General features: G+C 50.9%; 1 protein-coding gene across 1 annotated transcript; it reads left to right on the top strand.

Annotated features, from left to right (window-relative positions):
* The first annotated feature begins 4,360 nt into the window (after nucleotides 1-4,360).
* On the top strand, nucleotides 4,361-5,494 carry LOC126544734 (NPC intracellular cholesterol transporter 1-like). Its single transcript, XM_050192194.3, has one exon. The coding sequence runs from the start codon at nucleotides 4,710-4,712 to the stop codon at nucleotides 5,406-5,408; it is 699 nt and encodes a 232-aa protein (XP_050048151.1). The 5' UTR covers nucleotides 4,361-4,709; the 3' UTR covers nucleotides 5,409-5,494.
* The last annotated feature ends 9,798 nt before the right edge of the window (nucleotides 5,495-15,292 follow it).

The following is a 15,292-nucleotide window of genomic DNA, read 5'->3' as shown; positions in this document are numbered from 1 at the left end:
TGCGTTCTAACTTCGCCTCGGTAACCACTGTAAATAAATTATAGTCAATTAATATATAAAAAACAGAATGCATTCTGGAGGAAAAAACGTTGGCGGTATTGAGTTTCGAACGCACGACCCCACGCTCCGTGTCTTACCCACTGGGCTGAACCATGCAGCGCCTCCTAGATAGCAGGCCTGTGCACTCTGCTTTATGACGCCATGCTACTTGGATCGAAGTTTCCATTGCCAAGCTTGGCACGACGAAAGCGGTGACGTCAAAATCACCACGGCTTACTCGGAAGCGTCCCCGTTAGATTCTATGGCAGTCGGGCAAGGTAGCATGACGTCACGGATCGAAGTGCACTGGCCTTGTGCTATCTGGGAGGCGTTGGCCAAGCGTCTGAACGCGCTCGCTTCCCCGTGAGGAGTTCATAACTCGAAGGACCGCTCAGCAACGTTCTATTGGACGTCAATGTTTTCGCATTCACAACTCATCAGAAGCGCTTCGGTGTCCTAGGATTTTTTTTAAGCAATTGTTAGTGCAGATAAGCATTATTTGAAGGGAGGCAGAGAACGCACTGAAAGTGCCATGACGTCTCGTTCTGCTTACTGTGTATATGCGACGTTAATAAAATGTCGGAGGAAAATAACGTAGAAGTAGTCGATTACATTTGAGCATTTCTTCAATTACTTTTGTGGGGCAGTAATTTATAACTGTAATTAATTGCATACTTTTATCAAGTAATCGGCTGCTTTTTTTCCGTAAGGGGTATAGGACTGCTTAAATATAACATGCCTTAAGCGCTAGAAATTTAATTGAATTCTGGGGTTATACGTGGCAAAACCACGATTCGAATATGAGGCACGCCGTATACTGGGAGACTCGGGATTACTTTTGACCACCAGGGGATTGTTAACGTGCCCCCAATGCACGGGACACGGGCGTTCTCGCATTGGCCGGGATTTGATCCCGCGACACCATAACCGCTAAGCCACAGCGGCGGGTAGCACTAGAAACAACAGGGGTGAAAAGAAATGACAACGGTGATCGCTAACTTTGAACAAATGATTTATTCGAAGCGTATGCACACGTGCATACTAATGACAACGCACATACGCCGTCAGAAATGCCATGCGCAGAGATGCGACGTTCTGCTTAGACGCACATTTATATCGACATATGTGCGCCGTCAATGTTCGTCGGCTTCGTGAAGTCTATTGGTTGAAAGTTAGCGCTCGTCTTGTGTCTTTCCTTAAGGTCCCCATCCTTACTTCCCCCTAATACCTGTTGCGATATGTCACATACCAACAAGGCCGAACGTCAACCCTTGTCGTGTTATCTGGAACGCCGATGTATCTTCTGAACGGATCTGTCAAAAATAGTACTAGTCTTACGGATACATGAATTTATTAAGAACATAGTTCATTGGTGATATAGCGGTAAATGCGAGAGAAATGCGTTAGCATTACGTCACGCCTCTTTGAGGTCCCGCCTCCATGAGTAAAATGGCGTTAACCACATTGCAAAGTGTTTTTCAGGAGGTCACTTCAAAACGCGTCCTTCCTCGTCGAGAAGCGAAAGACCACCCTCAGCTGTACTAGCTGCGGGTACTCTGCTATGCGTTTAATTAAGTTTATAATGCTGTTTTTACATGGCCTTGATAGCATATATATATATATAGTATTCCAGCTAACTTTACCCAGAGTTTAAAAATATGCGAATCCCACGTAGCTTGACAGAACCAAGGTAATGTTTGCCGTCGCTTGGCGATACTCAAATTATTTTTTGCATTCTGTCTGATTAGATAATTAGTCTTAATTAATTATACAACTTTTCAAGTATTATAATTACTTTAAAAGTGTCAATGAGTAAATTGTTGAGCGACATGAAAAACTCTCGATACAGTTTTCTTTGCTCAATACGTGCTACATATGCCTTTCTTCCGAGCCTAAAAGAAGCCCGCGAATTCACGCAACATTGCCGCGCGACTGGCCGCTCGAGCAGTTTGCGTGTATTTGCAAGCTTCATGATTGCTGAAGTTGAATATTGAAGGCTAATTATCTTCTAATTAGGCAGAATGAAAAATATACTTTGAGTATCTCCAACAAACAGCATTAGCTTGGTTCTGTCCAGCTACCGTAGCATTAGCATATTTTAAAACTCTGGCTCTGGCTCAGACGCCCAGTATATATATATATATATATATATATATATATATATATATATATATATATATATATATATATATATATATATATATATATATATATATATATATATATATATATATATATATATATATATATATATATATATGCTATCAAGGCCATACACACGCTCTTCTAAGCTCTCTCATGCCCGCTGTACTTCTACCACGGCATCGGCTTCTCACACTTGACACACACACTTTTTTATTGCACTTTTACACTCCTAATGCTAGCGCATTAAAGCAGACGTGAATCTCGCAATTTCGGCATGCGTACTAAAGTAAAGAATTTTGCAATGTTTAATATGTGAATTCTTTTATTAGCTACCTAGACATTGATTTTCGTGCAAGGAATGTCGGCCTGTTAATGTAACGGGATCGGCGGAATCGCGCTAAAGTATGTTCAATATGAAGTTTTATTTATCTGTTCGAACTAAACATTAAAAAAGACGCGGTTATATGCACTTCGTTCAAATATAGCAAGTGACAGTTGCTTCTAAGAAACCCTTTCTGTCAGCATTTCACTCACGATATAATTAGATCGATGTGCAGAGTGGTAATACTTCTTGTATAATTAAATGAAAAAATTGTGCACGGCAGTTCACTTCCGTATGGTAAGGTGCTGGGAAGCGATGTATAATATTTCTTTCTCCAGCCCACAATCTCTATCTATCGCTTGTGAACGCTGGGCCATTATCTGTCTGAAAAAAAATTGTTTTTTAAAATACTTTTAAATAAAAGCTTCGGCGGCCACAAAAAAGCACGCATTCGTCCACAGCAACGGGTAATTCATTAAATAGTCTTCAGTGCCACCCTTTTCGCTTTGAAATCAAGATTAACTACTTCGAAAAGAATGTTGGGATACTAGAGGAGGATAATCCCGTTCCCTCGAGGCTTGTATACTTTCGTTACAGAAACGTCATACATGTGCCACATCCAAGCCGTAACTGTGTCATAGTTGTCTATGGTCATGTATATATACGTATCGGAACCAATACAATATCGGCATGTAAAGGTGCACATAGGGTCAGATATGGCGAGCGCATCACTTAGGCTATATCACGCTTTATATGACCCCACATGAAAAGGATCTTTACAAATGTACGATGCCTCCGGCGCTTCTTCCAGCGATGTTCACTGCAGAAACAGGGCCGAGAAGTTGAAAACTACACGCGCGACGATCACCCGGTATTCGCCAGTTGACGCGGGAGCAGCGGGCCAACATTAATAATTCGCGGCGACTGCCGACGCCTCAGCAACGTGCCTGAGCTGCTGAAGTGTCCGCGCGTCAAAGGGCACGTGCTCGAAAGGCAGCCAGCCGTCGCCGTGGGGCCCCACTCAGCTGTCGGCGCTCAGAGCAGCAGCAGCGGCGGGTGAGACGAATGGGAGGGTGGGGTGGGGGGAGGGGGGTTGGAGAGCCGGGGCGCCGCGCAAGAAGCCGCCCGGCAAACAAGGCCGCGGGAGCCAGGTGCGCGTCTCGTCAGCGCGCCCGGGCTCCCAGGTAGGCAGCGCGGTGTTTGTCTAGAGAACGTTCCGCCTGGAGATCATTCTGATTAACAACAGCAGCCCGAGGCGAGGAACGGCGCTTCCCAAGGCAGCGCGTTTCGACAGGCAACAAAACGCGCGAGAACCGACAGGCAAGATAAAAAAAAAAACTATACGTATAAGATCCAGGACCACGGGGGCTCTTTTGCATTCCGCGCCGGGGGGGTGGAGGACGTAGCTCCGCTCACGTCTCCGTCTCCAATCCTGCCTCGAGGTGGCAGCAAGAACGGCGCCAGCTTCAGCAGCCGCCCCCGGACGACTCTCTGTTTGGTTAGCGAACGGCACCGAAACTTTCCCGTGGCGCACGGAAATATTTTTGTGTTTGGACTCCGGCCCGAGAAATCGGGGCGACAGCGAGCAGCCCGTATTTATCCGTCGTCCCCAAGGACAACAACAACACAGCAAGCGCCGCGCGCGTCCAACTTTTTGGACCCGCGGTGGATGCACGCATCCCATTGTTTTTCCTCTCGCGGCGCAAGGCGCGCTCCGCTGGCGCGTTGTTATTCAAACGGTGATACCGCTTCCAGAGAGCGCGTGCAACTCCAACCCCTCTCCGCCCCCAATCGGGGCGAAGAAGGCACGGGCTCTACAAGCAGCGCACACGTCAGCAAGACAAGACGCTCTGAAGCATCGCTGCGGGCCGCCGGGGGTCATTGTCAGGCGGCGATAACTTTTATCTGAAAGCCACGAACATTCGGGACCCTCTGGTCCGTTTTTCGTCGCACGCGAGCGCGCCTGTGGGCGGTTCGCGTGCGCACCCGGCTGTTTCCTCCTTGGCGCTCTCCTTGTTCCTCAGCCCTCGCCCTCGAGTGTGTCGCCTCGGCTTACACGCGTTTTCTTTTAATAGGCCCAGCGCAGCCAGTCAGCCTGCAGAAAAGAGCCCGCGCAGCCTCGATAAAGCCGCCTTTCGAGACACCCACGGAGCCAGTGCGCGAAACCCGTCCCAGACGCGAGCGAACTTGCCAGACGGGCGCCATGGACGCTGCGGCGTTGAGCGCGCTGCTCTTGCTGCTCTGCTCTGTCGAGCGCGCGGCGACGGACTGCGTCTTCAGGGGCCACTGCGCAAACGACGAGGACACGGACAAGGCCATTCCCTGCGCAGTGCGGCAGAAACCCGCACCCATGGTCGACGACTCGTCGTGGCGGCTCTTCTCCGACGTTTGCCCGCAGCTGGCCGCCCAAGTGAAGGCTGACCGCGCAGTGTGCTGCGACGTCTCCCAGGTGCAAGACCTTGCCCGCGAACTCGAGCAGCCTGCGAGCCTCGGCATGACGAAATGCCCCGCCTGCATGCTCAACTTCAAGGACCTGCTGTGCCGCATGACGTGCTCCCCGAAGCAGTCGCAGTTCCTCGCGGTCAACGCCACAGCCAAGACTGGCTCCCGTCCGCACGTCGCTGAAATGGTGTACGCCCTGCGGCCCGATTACGCCCAGGGCGTCTACGACTCGTGCAGAGACGTGCGTAGTGTGGTGTTCGGCATCAAGCTCATGACGCTCATGTGCGGAGGCCGCGTTCTCGGCTGCTCGCCTCAGAAGTGGCTCGATTTTCTTGGCTCCACATCGGCCGAGGGCGGCTTCTCACCCTTCAAGATCCACCATGTCATCACCGAGCAACCGGTCGCTCCCCTTGGGCGGCCCTTGGCGCCCCTCGCGGCGCCCTTCCTGAAGCCCTGCTAGGGATTCTCTTGTGCGTGACTCGCTTTTAAGTACACTGTAAAATTAAGGAAAATAAACGCTGTTTTAGAGCAGTTCCCTTCCATTGAGCGAACGACTCGCGCATGTTGAGCTGCTAAACTTCTCAAGCTCCACTGCGCTGGACCCACTGCAATGCATGATAGTGCTCAGAATGCCGTCCTGCGTGGGGCAGTGCGTGACCCACTTACGCTCTGCAGGCTTAGTTCAGTGCTTGCAGTCTCCCGTCTTGGCCTGTTCTCTGGCACTACATTGTCTTACCTCTTGCAGGTTAACCTTTGGATGACACTATGCCCATAGTTCACATGTATCGCGAAGCTTGGGACAGAATGGAGCCCAGAACCAAATGTCTGCGACATCAACGAGAGGGTTCCGATGAGAAACACACCTATAGGGTTTTCCCTCGAGGTCACTCTAGTACAGCTAGGAGAAGGGAGATAGAAAGAACAATACAAACAAACTTTAAAAGTTCATATATGACACGCCCAGACTTAAACCTGCAGCTAGAGCGTAAATTGATATCAGTTGGTTACATTCATGATCATTTAATAAGCGCGCGTATATAGGGTAAGGGACGTAACAAACAAGATCTTTGTATACGTTCCTCGTTGCACACATTCTTTTTAGACTGCTATACCTGCGGGGCCAGACTTTGTGCCCGCAATAACGCAAGATTGACACTAAATAGGCCAAGTGCCCCGCGTTTATTGTTGGCAATATATTTCTTTTTTCCGCGACCCTCTGCAATCGATGGTGCGCGTGATGCTTTGCGCAATCCTCCGGGCAGTTGATAACATTCGTGAGCTCGCCACGTCCGCCTTCTTCGGTGGACATTTAGGCGCACCTGCATAACTTCGTCACTTGAACAGGATCTCGTGAAATGCGTACGTGTAAGCCCGCCGCGGTTGCCCTATGGCGTTGCGCTGCTGATCTCAAGGTCGCGGCATCAAATCCCAGCCGCGGCGGTCGCATTCCGATGGGGACGGAATGCAAAGACACTCGTGTGCCGTGCATTGGGTGCTCGTTAAGGAACCCCAAGTGGTCAAAATTAATCCGGAGGCCCCCTATACCTTATGTTCATATCGGGCTTTTGGCACGCAATACTCCAGAATTTATTTTTGATTATGTACGTGTGAGCTAACGACAAGTCCTTTCTTTATGGGCCAGTACACTACTGCGTCTGGCCAAGCCAGCCCAAGCATTTCGCCTCCGCAGTTTATATATACATATATATATATATATATATATATATATATATATATATATATATATATATATATATATATATATATATATATATATATATATATATATACATATACCAGAACTTTTTTTTTCACTGAGGCGTAAGGGTGGTTAATACCGACGCGTGCGAAAAGGCGCGAATTCTACAGTATCGTCCCCATTAGTGGACAAATTTGCGTCCTTTTATGAAGTTTTGTCTGCTTACTACATTGCTTTTTTTTTTACCACTATCGTCATATTCGTCGGTCTATCGATGGCGCACATCAAAGGACAACGCGCGTGAGGCAAGTTCTCTTCTATATTAACTTTCTTATTATCAAGGACGTTTTTTTTTTCTCTCAATCTTTTACCACAATGTCAGATACTGAACCAGAACATTTCAGTATTTACGTTGAAGTGCCTCAGCGGCTGCGCTATACAATTCGACGAGAACGCCATGATTGGTGAAACTCGGGCGAATGCATGCATGGTTTGTGCATCACAACGTTCCTGTCCACACAGCACTCGGCGTGCAGCACTTCTTGGCATGAGATGACAATGCTATACCTTAAATCACCATCGTCCCGTATGTTGCCAGTTTCGATTTCCTATCTCCAAGACTGAAACGAGAGCTTAAAGCGTTTTCAAGTTGTATGACGGCGATAAAGAAGGGAATGAGGGAAGCGCTGAGGGTACCCAGTTTGCGATAGTTGCAGAGCAGTTGTGAACGGCAGATAAAGATGCGAAACAAGTCCAATTACGTTCCGGAGAAAGTACGTTAAGGGTGATCTACGTTTTGGAATGTTCAAAGAGATATTCAAATAGGAAATAAAAATTCCCGTTAATTTTGGGTGCTCCCTCGCCTATGCATTGAAACGGGCCGTGGTGGCGTAATGGTTTTCGCGTTGGACTGCTGAGGGCGAGGGATCAAATCCCGGCAGGGACGGCTACAGTTCGATGCGGGCGAAATGCAAAAAATGCATGCGTAGCGTGCACTAGGTGCACAATGAGGAACCCCGGGTGGTCAAAATTAATCAGAAGCCTTCCCCCACTACATACGGTGTGCTTCATATCTTTATTGTGGTTTTGGCACGTAAAACCCCACAACTTGTTCCTTTTATTAATATATTGGCGCGCTACATTGTTACCTTTTTCCGATGACTGGTCTTATTTTCTTTTTTTTTTTATTTTCCGCCGGCGCACCACTGTTACAATGTTACCGCTCGGCACAAGACGCGCTTACATGTGTGGGAACTTTCTCGAATGTTGTCACCTGATTTGATAGCAGAAGGATCATCTCTACTTAAATTGCGTACGCGACGCGAATAGCTGCGTACATTCTGGAATGTGCGCGATCACTAGGAATTACGTTGGAATCGGTACGATGAATCATGTACACAATAGCCGACGACGCTTGACCCGCAGATCGTATTTCATCCACCGACGACTGCACCCTCGCCGCTATCGTAGTGCTTTGAGTATCACTTGTGGTATTTTATTTATTTATTTTTTTGTTTTGTTTTGGCGCAGAAGTTCGCCCAATAAAAGAACACAGTGCCCTTCCACTCCGTGAAGATGGATGACCAGCGAAGCTGCGTACCTGCGTCCCTTAAAGAAAAGCTGAAGAGTCTGTCGAACTCAATAAGACACTCATACAGGGATGCGAGAACCTAATAAACCATGCGGGTAAAATTTGGGGGGGGGGAGGGTATTATTCACTTAGAAACGATGTAATCGTCGGTTAAAATTGCGCTGTCGCTCCGCCCCCCGTCAAGCGCCGCGCGCTGCTGCTGACGCTGACGATGCGAGCGGAGACCGGAAGCCGCGGCGTAGTGGCGTCAGCACTGGTGTTCAGTTCCTTCGCAGTCTCCGCGACCGTGCCTGACCGTGCTTGTTTCTGCGTGCGTGCCGTCATTTTTTTTCTTTCTTTCATGGTATTTATTATAGTAGCATTCAACCCGACATTCAACAGTTCTGCATAGTCAGATAATGGAGAGCACAATGAAAGTCACACACAGAAAAGGCAGCGTTCATGCTGTGAGTAGAAACGTCGGTTTCACTTTAGAAGGGTGGTAAGGATAAGCACCTCACCAAAATAGGGTACCAGTCCGGTTGTATATCGAGTCCATCATAAACATGTTTTAGGTGTAGGGTCATTTGGACAAAATGTACCCTTGCAGGTACCACCGTTTCGGCGTTTCGGTCCATCATTCGCGTTTTCCACAAACTGCATTCCCATGAGAAAAAACATATCGAAGGTGCACTATTATCAGAGGTTGGCAGCAGGTATCGCACACTATGAGCGTTAATCTCAGTCTTTCTTTAAAGTCCGTTGGAGGACATCCCAGAATAGGATGGCGTCGGTGCAGCTAATAAAACAATGTTCAATTGTCTCTGGTACATTTCAAAGGCGACAGTTAACAGAAGAGACAAAGATACTCTTTTTTTTGTAGCCATGTTTTTACCCGTATGGTTTCACTATGAAGTTTATAAAATAATGTTTTGCAGCAAGCGGATAAATGCATCTTGCGAACTCGCTTTAGTACATCGTGGCCTGGCCATTTAATGTATAGTGATCGGTAAAATGGAGGCGGAAATAGCATGGACAGTAAATCTTTGTACAACGTATTGCGCGACACAGAGTACAAGTGTTCAGTGGAAAACAGAACTGTCAGGAAACAAACCGCCAAGTAAACTCCTTGCATGAACCCCCACAAGCATAAACGCGAAGAAAAATTTGAAGAAACAACTAAATCAGGTAACGCATTAATAAGTGCGACTTGCATGTATGATCGAATTATAGGATGCGAAGTATCACGAAAAAAGAAGAAACGAGACACTATTTGCCGCACATAAAGATGTACTAAGCCCAGCCCACCTTCACTAACAGGCCTAAAAATATTGTCTCGCCTCATGGGCTCAAAAGTTGAAGACCATACGACGTCATAATCTGCTTCGCTAAACCCTGCATCCCTTTGTTTGTGTGTATGTAGAGTGGCAGTTGACGTGCGCAGCATCAATTGAAGTGGTGGGCCGATCATGCCGGCGGGTGCAGCCTAAGGTTGCACGAACACCAGTCGCTGCGACGATGTTCCCATGTTCAATTACTTCCCGCAAGACAAGAAGCTTTTAGCTAAGTGTGAGGCTGCTGTGAATCGACAGAATTTCAAGCGCTCAAGAACAACAGTGATGTGCTCTAACCACTTCGGGACGACGATTACTACCAGAGTTTATCAATAATGCGTGGATGAGTGAGAGTATACGACTTGCTGCTAGCAGGCTTTCTAAACGCAGCGCGACAAGGTCGGGGCAACGAACACACAAAGACGGGACGGGTGCGGATGGACGGATGGTAACTGGTCTTGGAAGACCTTATGGATGCACGAATTCGTCCAAACCTGGATTTTGATTTATGGCTAGCTCCTTCGTGTTAGCACGCTGAACGGAAGCTGCATGTTTATCTCCCACCCTTGACGCAGGTTTCGTCGCAAACCGCTGTTAATTTTCTATTCGCACGTGTGCTGTGAAACAGACTACATGCAGCTACCATAACGCAGTGCAAGTGTAAATGTTGCATGTGTTTGAAAGCCGGCGCACGCCAGGACGCTGCGCTCTCCCTTCTCTCGCGCACAGAGAGAAACCGGCCGTCTCACGTAGCCGACAGAATTCGCCGCGTTTACGGCTCCGGTTACGAGTAGCGTGCGGATGGCGCGCTGATGAAGGTCACTACACGTGCTACAAGAGCCGGAAAACTTTTCCCGCATATAAACGGTCTGTGTAGATTGCCGACAGCTTTGGGGCAGCGCACAAATGACGACGATCGCATCCCCGCTTACGTTCCGCGAGAAGGCATGCAGGGTCATAACAGTACAGTTGTTTGCCCGAAAACGAACCCACTGGATCACTGAATGGAGCTTTGAAAAAAAAAACATACTCAACAAAGAACATTTCTAACACGAGGACGTGCTAACACTCCACTTTCGTTCCCGTCGAAAGCACTGCTTGCTACCAGCATCTTTTGCTTCTTGGAGAGGCCGGCTCCTCGCAATCGCCTCGTACGTGTAGGGAGCAACGCCGAACTCCTCAGAGAAACGCAAGCTCTCCAAATTTATCATTACCGTTTCACCAAAACAACAGCGCCAAATCACCTGGCACCATGCTTCATGTGTAGCGGCAGCGGTCGGTCCGGATGAACCCCATTGTTGACGTCATGAAGCACCCGACCAATCACAGGCGGTTACGAGGCGCGCGAGCTGCCTCGAGTCTGCTGCTGCACTTTTCGTCGAAATAAAATCTGTTGCACTTCATCGGGATAGTCCCACGTATGGGGAGTGCTTAATGCCTGCTTTACCTCCACCACGGGTCGGCCCGGCATTGCCCTATCTTCAGGATCGGCCCACGTATGGGGAGTGCTTAACGCCTGCTTCACCTGCGCCGCGGGTCGGCCCCGCATTGACCTATCTTCGCGATCGGCCCACGTATGGGGAGTGCTTAACGCCTGCTTCACCTGCGCCGCGGGTCGGCCCGGCATTGACCTAACTTCGCGATCGGCCCACGTATGGGGAGTGCTTAACGCCTGCTTCACCTGCGCCGCGGGTCGGCCCGGCATTGACCTATCTTCGCGATCGGCCCACGTATGGGGAGTGCTTAACGCCTGCTTGACCTGCGCCGCGGGTCGCCCCGGCATTGGCCTTTCTTCGCGATTGGCCCACGTATGGGGAGTGCTTAACGCCTGCTTCACCTGCGCCGCGGGTCGGCCCGGCATTGACCAGCTTCGCGATCGGCCCACGTATGGGGAGTGCTTAACGCCTGCTTCACCTCCGCCGCGGGTCGGCCCGGCATTGGCCTTTCTTCGCGATCGGCCCACGTATGGGGAGTGCTTAACGCCTGCTTCACCTGTGTCGCGGGTCGGCCCGGCATTGACCAGCTTCGCGATCGGCCCACGTATGGGGAGTGCTTAACGCCTGCTTCACCTCCGCCGCGGGTCCGCCCGGCATTGGCCTTTCTTCGCGATCGGCCCACGTATGGGGAATGCTTAACGCCTGCTTCACCTGCGCCGGGGGTCGGCATTGCATTGCACTACCTTCGCGATCGGCCCACGTATGGGGAGTGCTTAACGCCTGCTTCACCTGCGCCGCGGGTCCGCCCGGCATTGCCCTATCTGCGCCGGGGGTCGGCATTGCATTGCACTACCTTCGCGATCGGCCCACGTATGGGGAGTGCTTAACGCCTGCTTCACCTCCGCCGCGGGTCGGCCCGGCATTGGCCTTTCTTCGCGATCGGCCCACGTATGGGGAGTGCTTAACGCCTGCTTCACCTGCGCCGCGGGTCGCCCCGGCATTGACCTACCTTCGCGATCGGCCCACGTATGGGGAGTGCTTAACGCCTGCTTCACCTCCGCCGCGGGTCGGCCCGGCATTGACCTATCTTCGCGATCGGCCCACGTATGGGGAGTGCTTAACGCCTGCTTGACCTGCGCCGCGGGTCGCCTCGGCATTGGCCTTTCTTCGCGATTGGCCCACGTATGGGGAGTGCTTAACGCCTGCTTCACCTGCGCCGCGGGTCGGCCCGGCATTGACCAGCTTCGCGATTGGCCCACGTATGGGGAGTGCTTAACGCCTGCTTCACCTCCGCCGCGGGTCGGCCCGGCATTGACCTATCTTCGCGATCAGCCCACGTATGGGGAATGCTTAACGCCTGCTTCACCTGCGCCGGGGGTCGGCATTGCATTGCACTACCTTCGCGATCGGCCCACGTATGGGGAGTGCTTAACGCCTGCTTCACCTGCGCCGCGGGTCCGCCCGGCATTGCCCTATCTGCGCCGGGGGTCGGCATTGCATTGCACTACCTTCGCGATCGGCCCACGTATGGGGAGTGCTTAACGCCTGCTTCACCTCCGCCGCGGGTCGGCCCGGCATTGGCCTTTCTTCGCGATCGCCCCACGTATGGGGAGTGCTTAACGCCTGCTTCACCTGCGCCGCGGGTCGCCCCGGCATTGACCTACCTTCGCCATCGGCCCACGTATGGGGAGTGCTTAACGCCTGCTTCACCTCCGCCGCGGGTCGGCCCGGCATTGACCTATCTTCGCGATCGGCCCACGTATGGGGAGTGCTTAACGCCTGCTTGACCTGCGCCGCGGGTCGCCTCGGCATTGGCCTTTCTTCGCGATTGGCCCACGTATGGGGAGTGCTTAACGCCTGCTTCACCTGCGCCGCGGGTCGGCCCGGCATTGACCAGCTTCGCGATTGGCCCACGTATGGGGAGTGCTTAACGCCTGCTTCACCTGCGCCGCGGGTCGGCCCGGCATTGACCAGCTTCGCGATCGGCCCACGTATGGGGAGTGCTTAACGCCTGCTTGGCCTGCGCCGCGGGTCGCCTCGGCATTGGCCTTTCTTCGCGATCGGCCCACGTATGGGGAATGCTTAACGCCTGCTTCACCTGCGCCGCGGGTCCGCCCGGCATTGCCCTATCTTCGCGATCAGCCCACGTATGGGGAATGCTTAACGCCTGCTTCACCTGCGCCGGGGGTCGGCATTGCATTGCACTACCTTCGCGATTGGCCCACGTATGGGGAGTGCTTAACGCCTGCTTCACCTGCGCCGGGGGTCGGCATTGCATTGCACTACCTTCGCGATTGGCCCACGTATGGGGAGTGCTTAACGCCTGCTTCACCTCCGCCGCGGGCCGGCCCCGCATTGCCCTATCTTCATGATCGCCCACGTATTTGGCAGTGCACGAATAACAAAAAAAAAGTTGAAACGGTCGTGCTCAATCCCGAGACCCGCAAATGGAGCGCGTGGCATTCGGTAATATGCGGCCTTTACGTGTTGGCTTAAATTGAAGGGCCCCTGAAACGGTTCGGACAAATTTTGTAGACGCGTAGGGTACAGTTTAAGCAGCACATTCGCACCGCAATTTAAGTGAAGTATTACGTATTAATGGAGCTACAAGCGATTACAAGTTGCCCTCCTGCCTAGCCATGCTTTTCCTCCTCAACTCGTTCGCCGAGCGATCGGGGCTAAACTCCACCTTCACTGGTTCTGCGTCACGATGCGACGTCACATCATCCACTTCCGGTTGTTTTGGAGCCCGCCCCCGCCCGCGCGAAACCTCTCCGCTAGCCGCTTGGCCGTCGATCCCAAGCGAGAGCTATCGAAGCAGCTTGCGTTGCGAGCATTTTGTTGTAGCGCCGAACGTGTCTGGTATTCCAGTAATCACACGCTAGCTGAACTTTTCGACGGAACGGTGGAGGCATAAACTCAAGCTGATGAAGGAACTTTAGCGTAGACGTACAGTCAACAGCAAAAGTTTACGGGATGCGGTTTCCCCTTGAAATGGGAATTACTGCACTGCTAGGTCATGACACTTCTAATTTAATGAATCACTGTTTAGGTGTCGAAGGCTACTACATGCTGGAACATTTAACTCGAGGCTGTGTGACCACGCTTCGCGAGAATTCGGCTTCTTGGCAGATCCTGCGTCCCGTAAACTTTTGCGGTTGACTGTACGTGAGCTGCCTGATCCGTCTCCACGGTCCAGCCACCCGTTGGCGCAGAGCTTAACCAGCCAAAGAAAGAGCTAATATTGCTCTAACCGAGTGTAAAACATTTCAAACATTTACAAAACCAACGTGTTAACGATTACACTCGTGCTGAAAATTTACACCAGCAGCAAAGAAGAATACATTTTGTTACTGCTACTGTGTGTGGTTGAGCTCTATGCCACCAGGTGGCTGCACCGTGCAGACCATTCACATTTGCGCTTCTGTTCATCCCCTGAAACGACACGCAAGGGGACACGGCCAGGCCCTATCCCCTTGCGCTTGCGTTTACCCTAATACTAGACTCGCGAAACGCTATTGCGTTAGTAATCTTCAGGTGTAAAGTGACGGCCGCAATCGCGCAAATCCTGGCGCCAATCGGATAGCGGCAGTCCGATACGCTGCAGCCAGTCCGCTCGTCTACTGGTTTGCAGAGGGACACGATGTCGCAACTTGACATATTGCCAGTCGCTGCGTTTGCAGTCCACAACGCAACAAAGTCGAATCATAGCACTTGCGAAAAGACAGACCGACACTGAAGGCGGAGCTCTCGTCAAAAACGGAGCACGTTGTAACACAAGCAGACGACACTTGCTGTGTGCCGGAAGTGCTTAAGTGTACTGAAGAATTGTTCTCGTGCATTCTCTATATGTTAATTTCTCTTTATAAAAATAAATTAACTAACATTCCAACTATTACAAACATCATTTGTTTACCATAAAGTTGGAAAAATTATCGATCACGGGCCCTGGTCAGCCAATCGGATAGCTCGCCCCACTGACGTCATGTGGGCGATTTCCGTCATATGGGTAGGGGCGGCTTAAAATTCCGTCGAGCAGTGTGCTGCGATCGGCAGTGATTGATTTTATACGTACTGATTTTACACGTGCTGCTTATTATTTTAGGTCTTTTACCCCTTCACATGGAAGCACTTCGCATGCTCACTGTAAGATGTGGAGCAGATGGGAAGCTAGACACTCCTTAATAGTTGCCAGAATTTGGCAACCGGACCTTCCACTTTATCTGAGGAGCACCCGAGGATCTACTTATTCTCGTGTCACAGGTGTCCAAGTTCGCATCGCAAGAAGCAGCTCCACGCATTGTT

Source organism: Dermacentor andersoni, chromosome 1 (genome assembly GCF_023375885.2).
Source record: "Dermacentor andersoni chromosome 1, qqDerAnde1_hic_scaffold, whole genome shotgun sequence".
NCBI classification, from domain to species: Eukaryota; Metazoa; Arthropoda; class Arachnida; order Ixodida; family Ixodidae; genus Dermacentor; species Dermacentor andersoni.
This window is presented reverse-complemented; position numbering and strand designations above follow the sequence as displayed.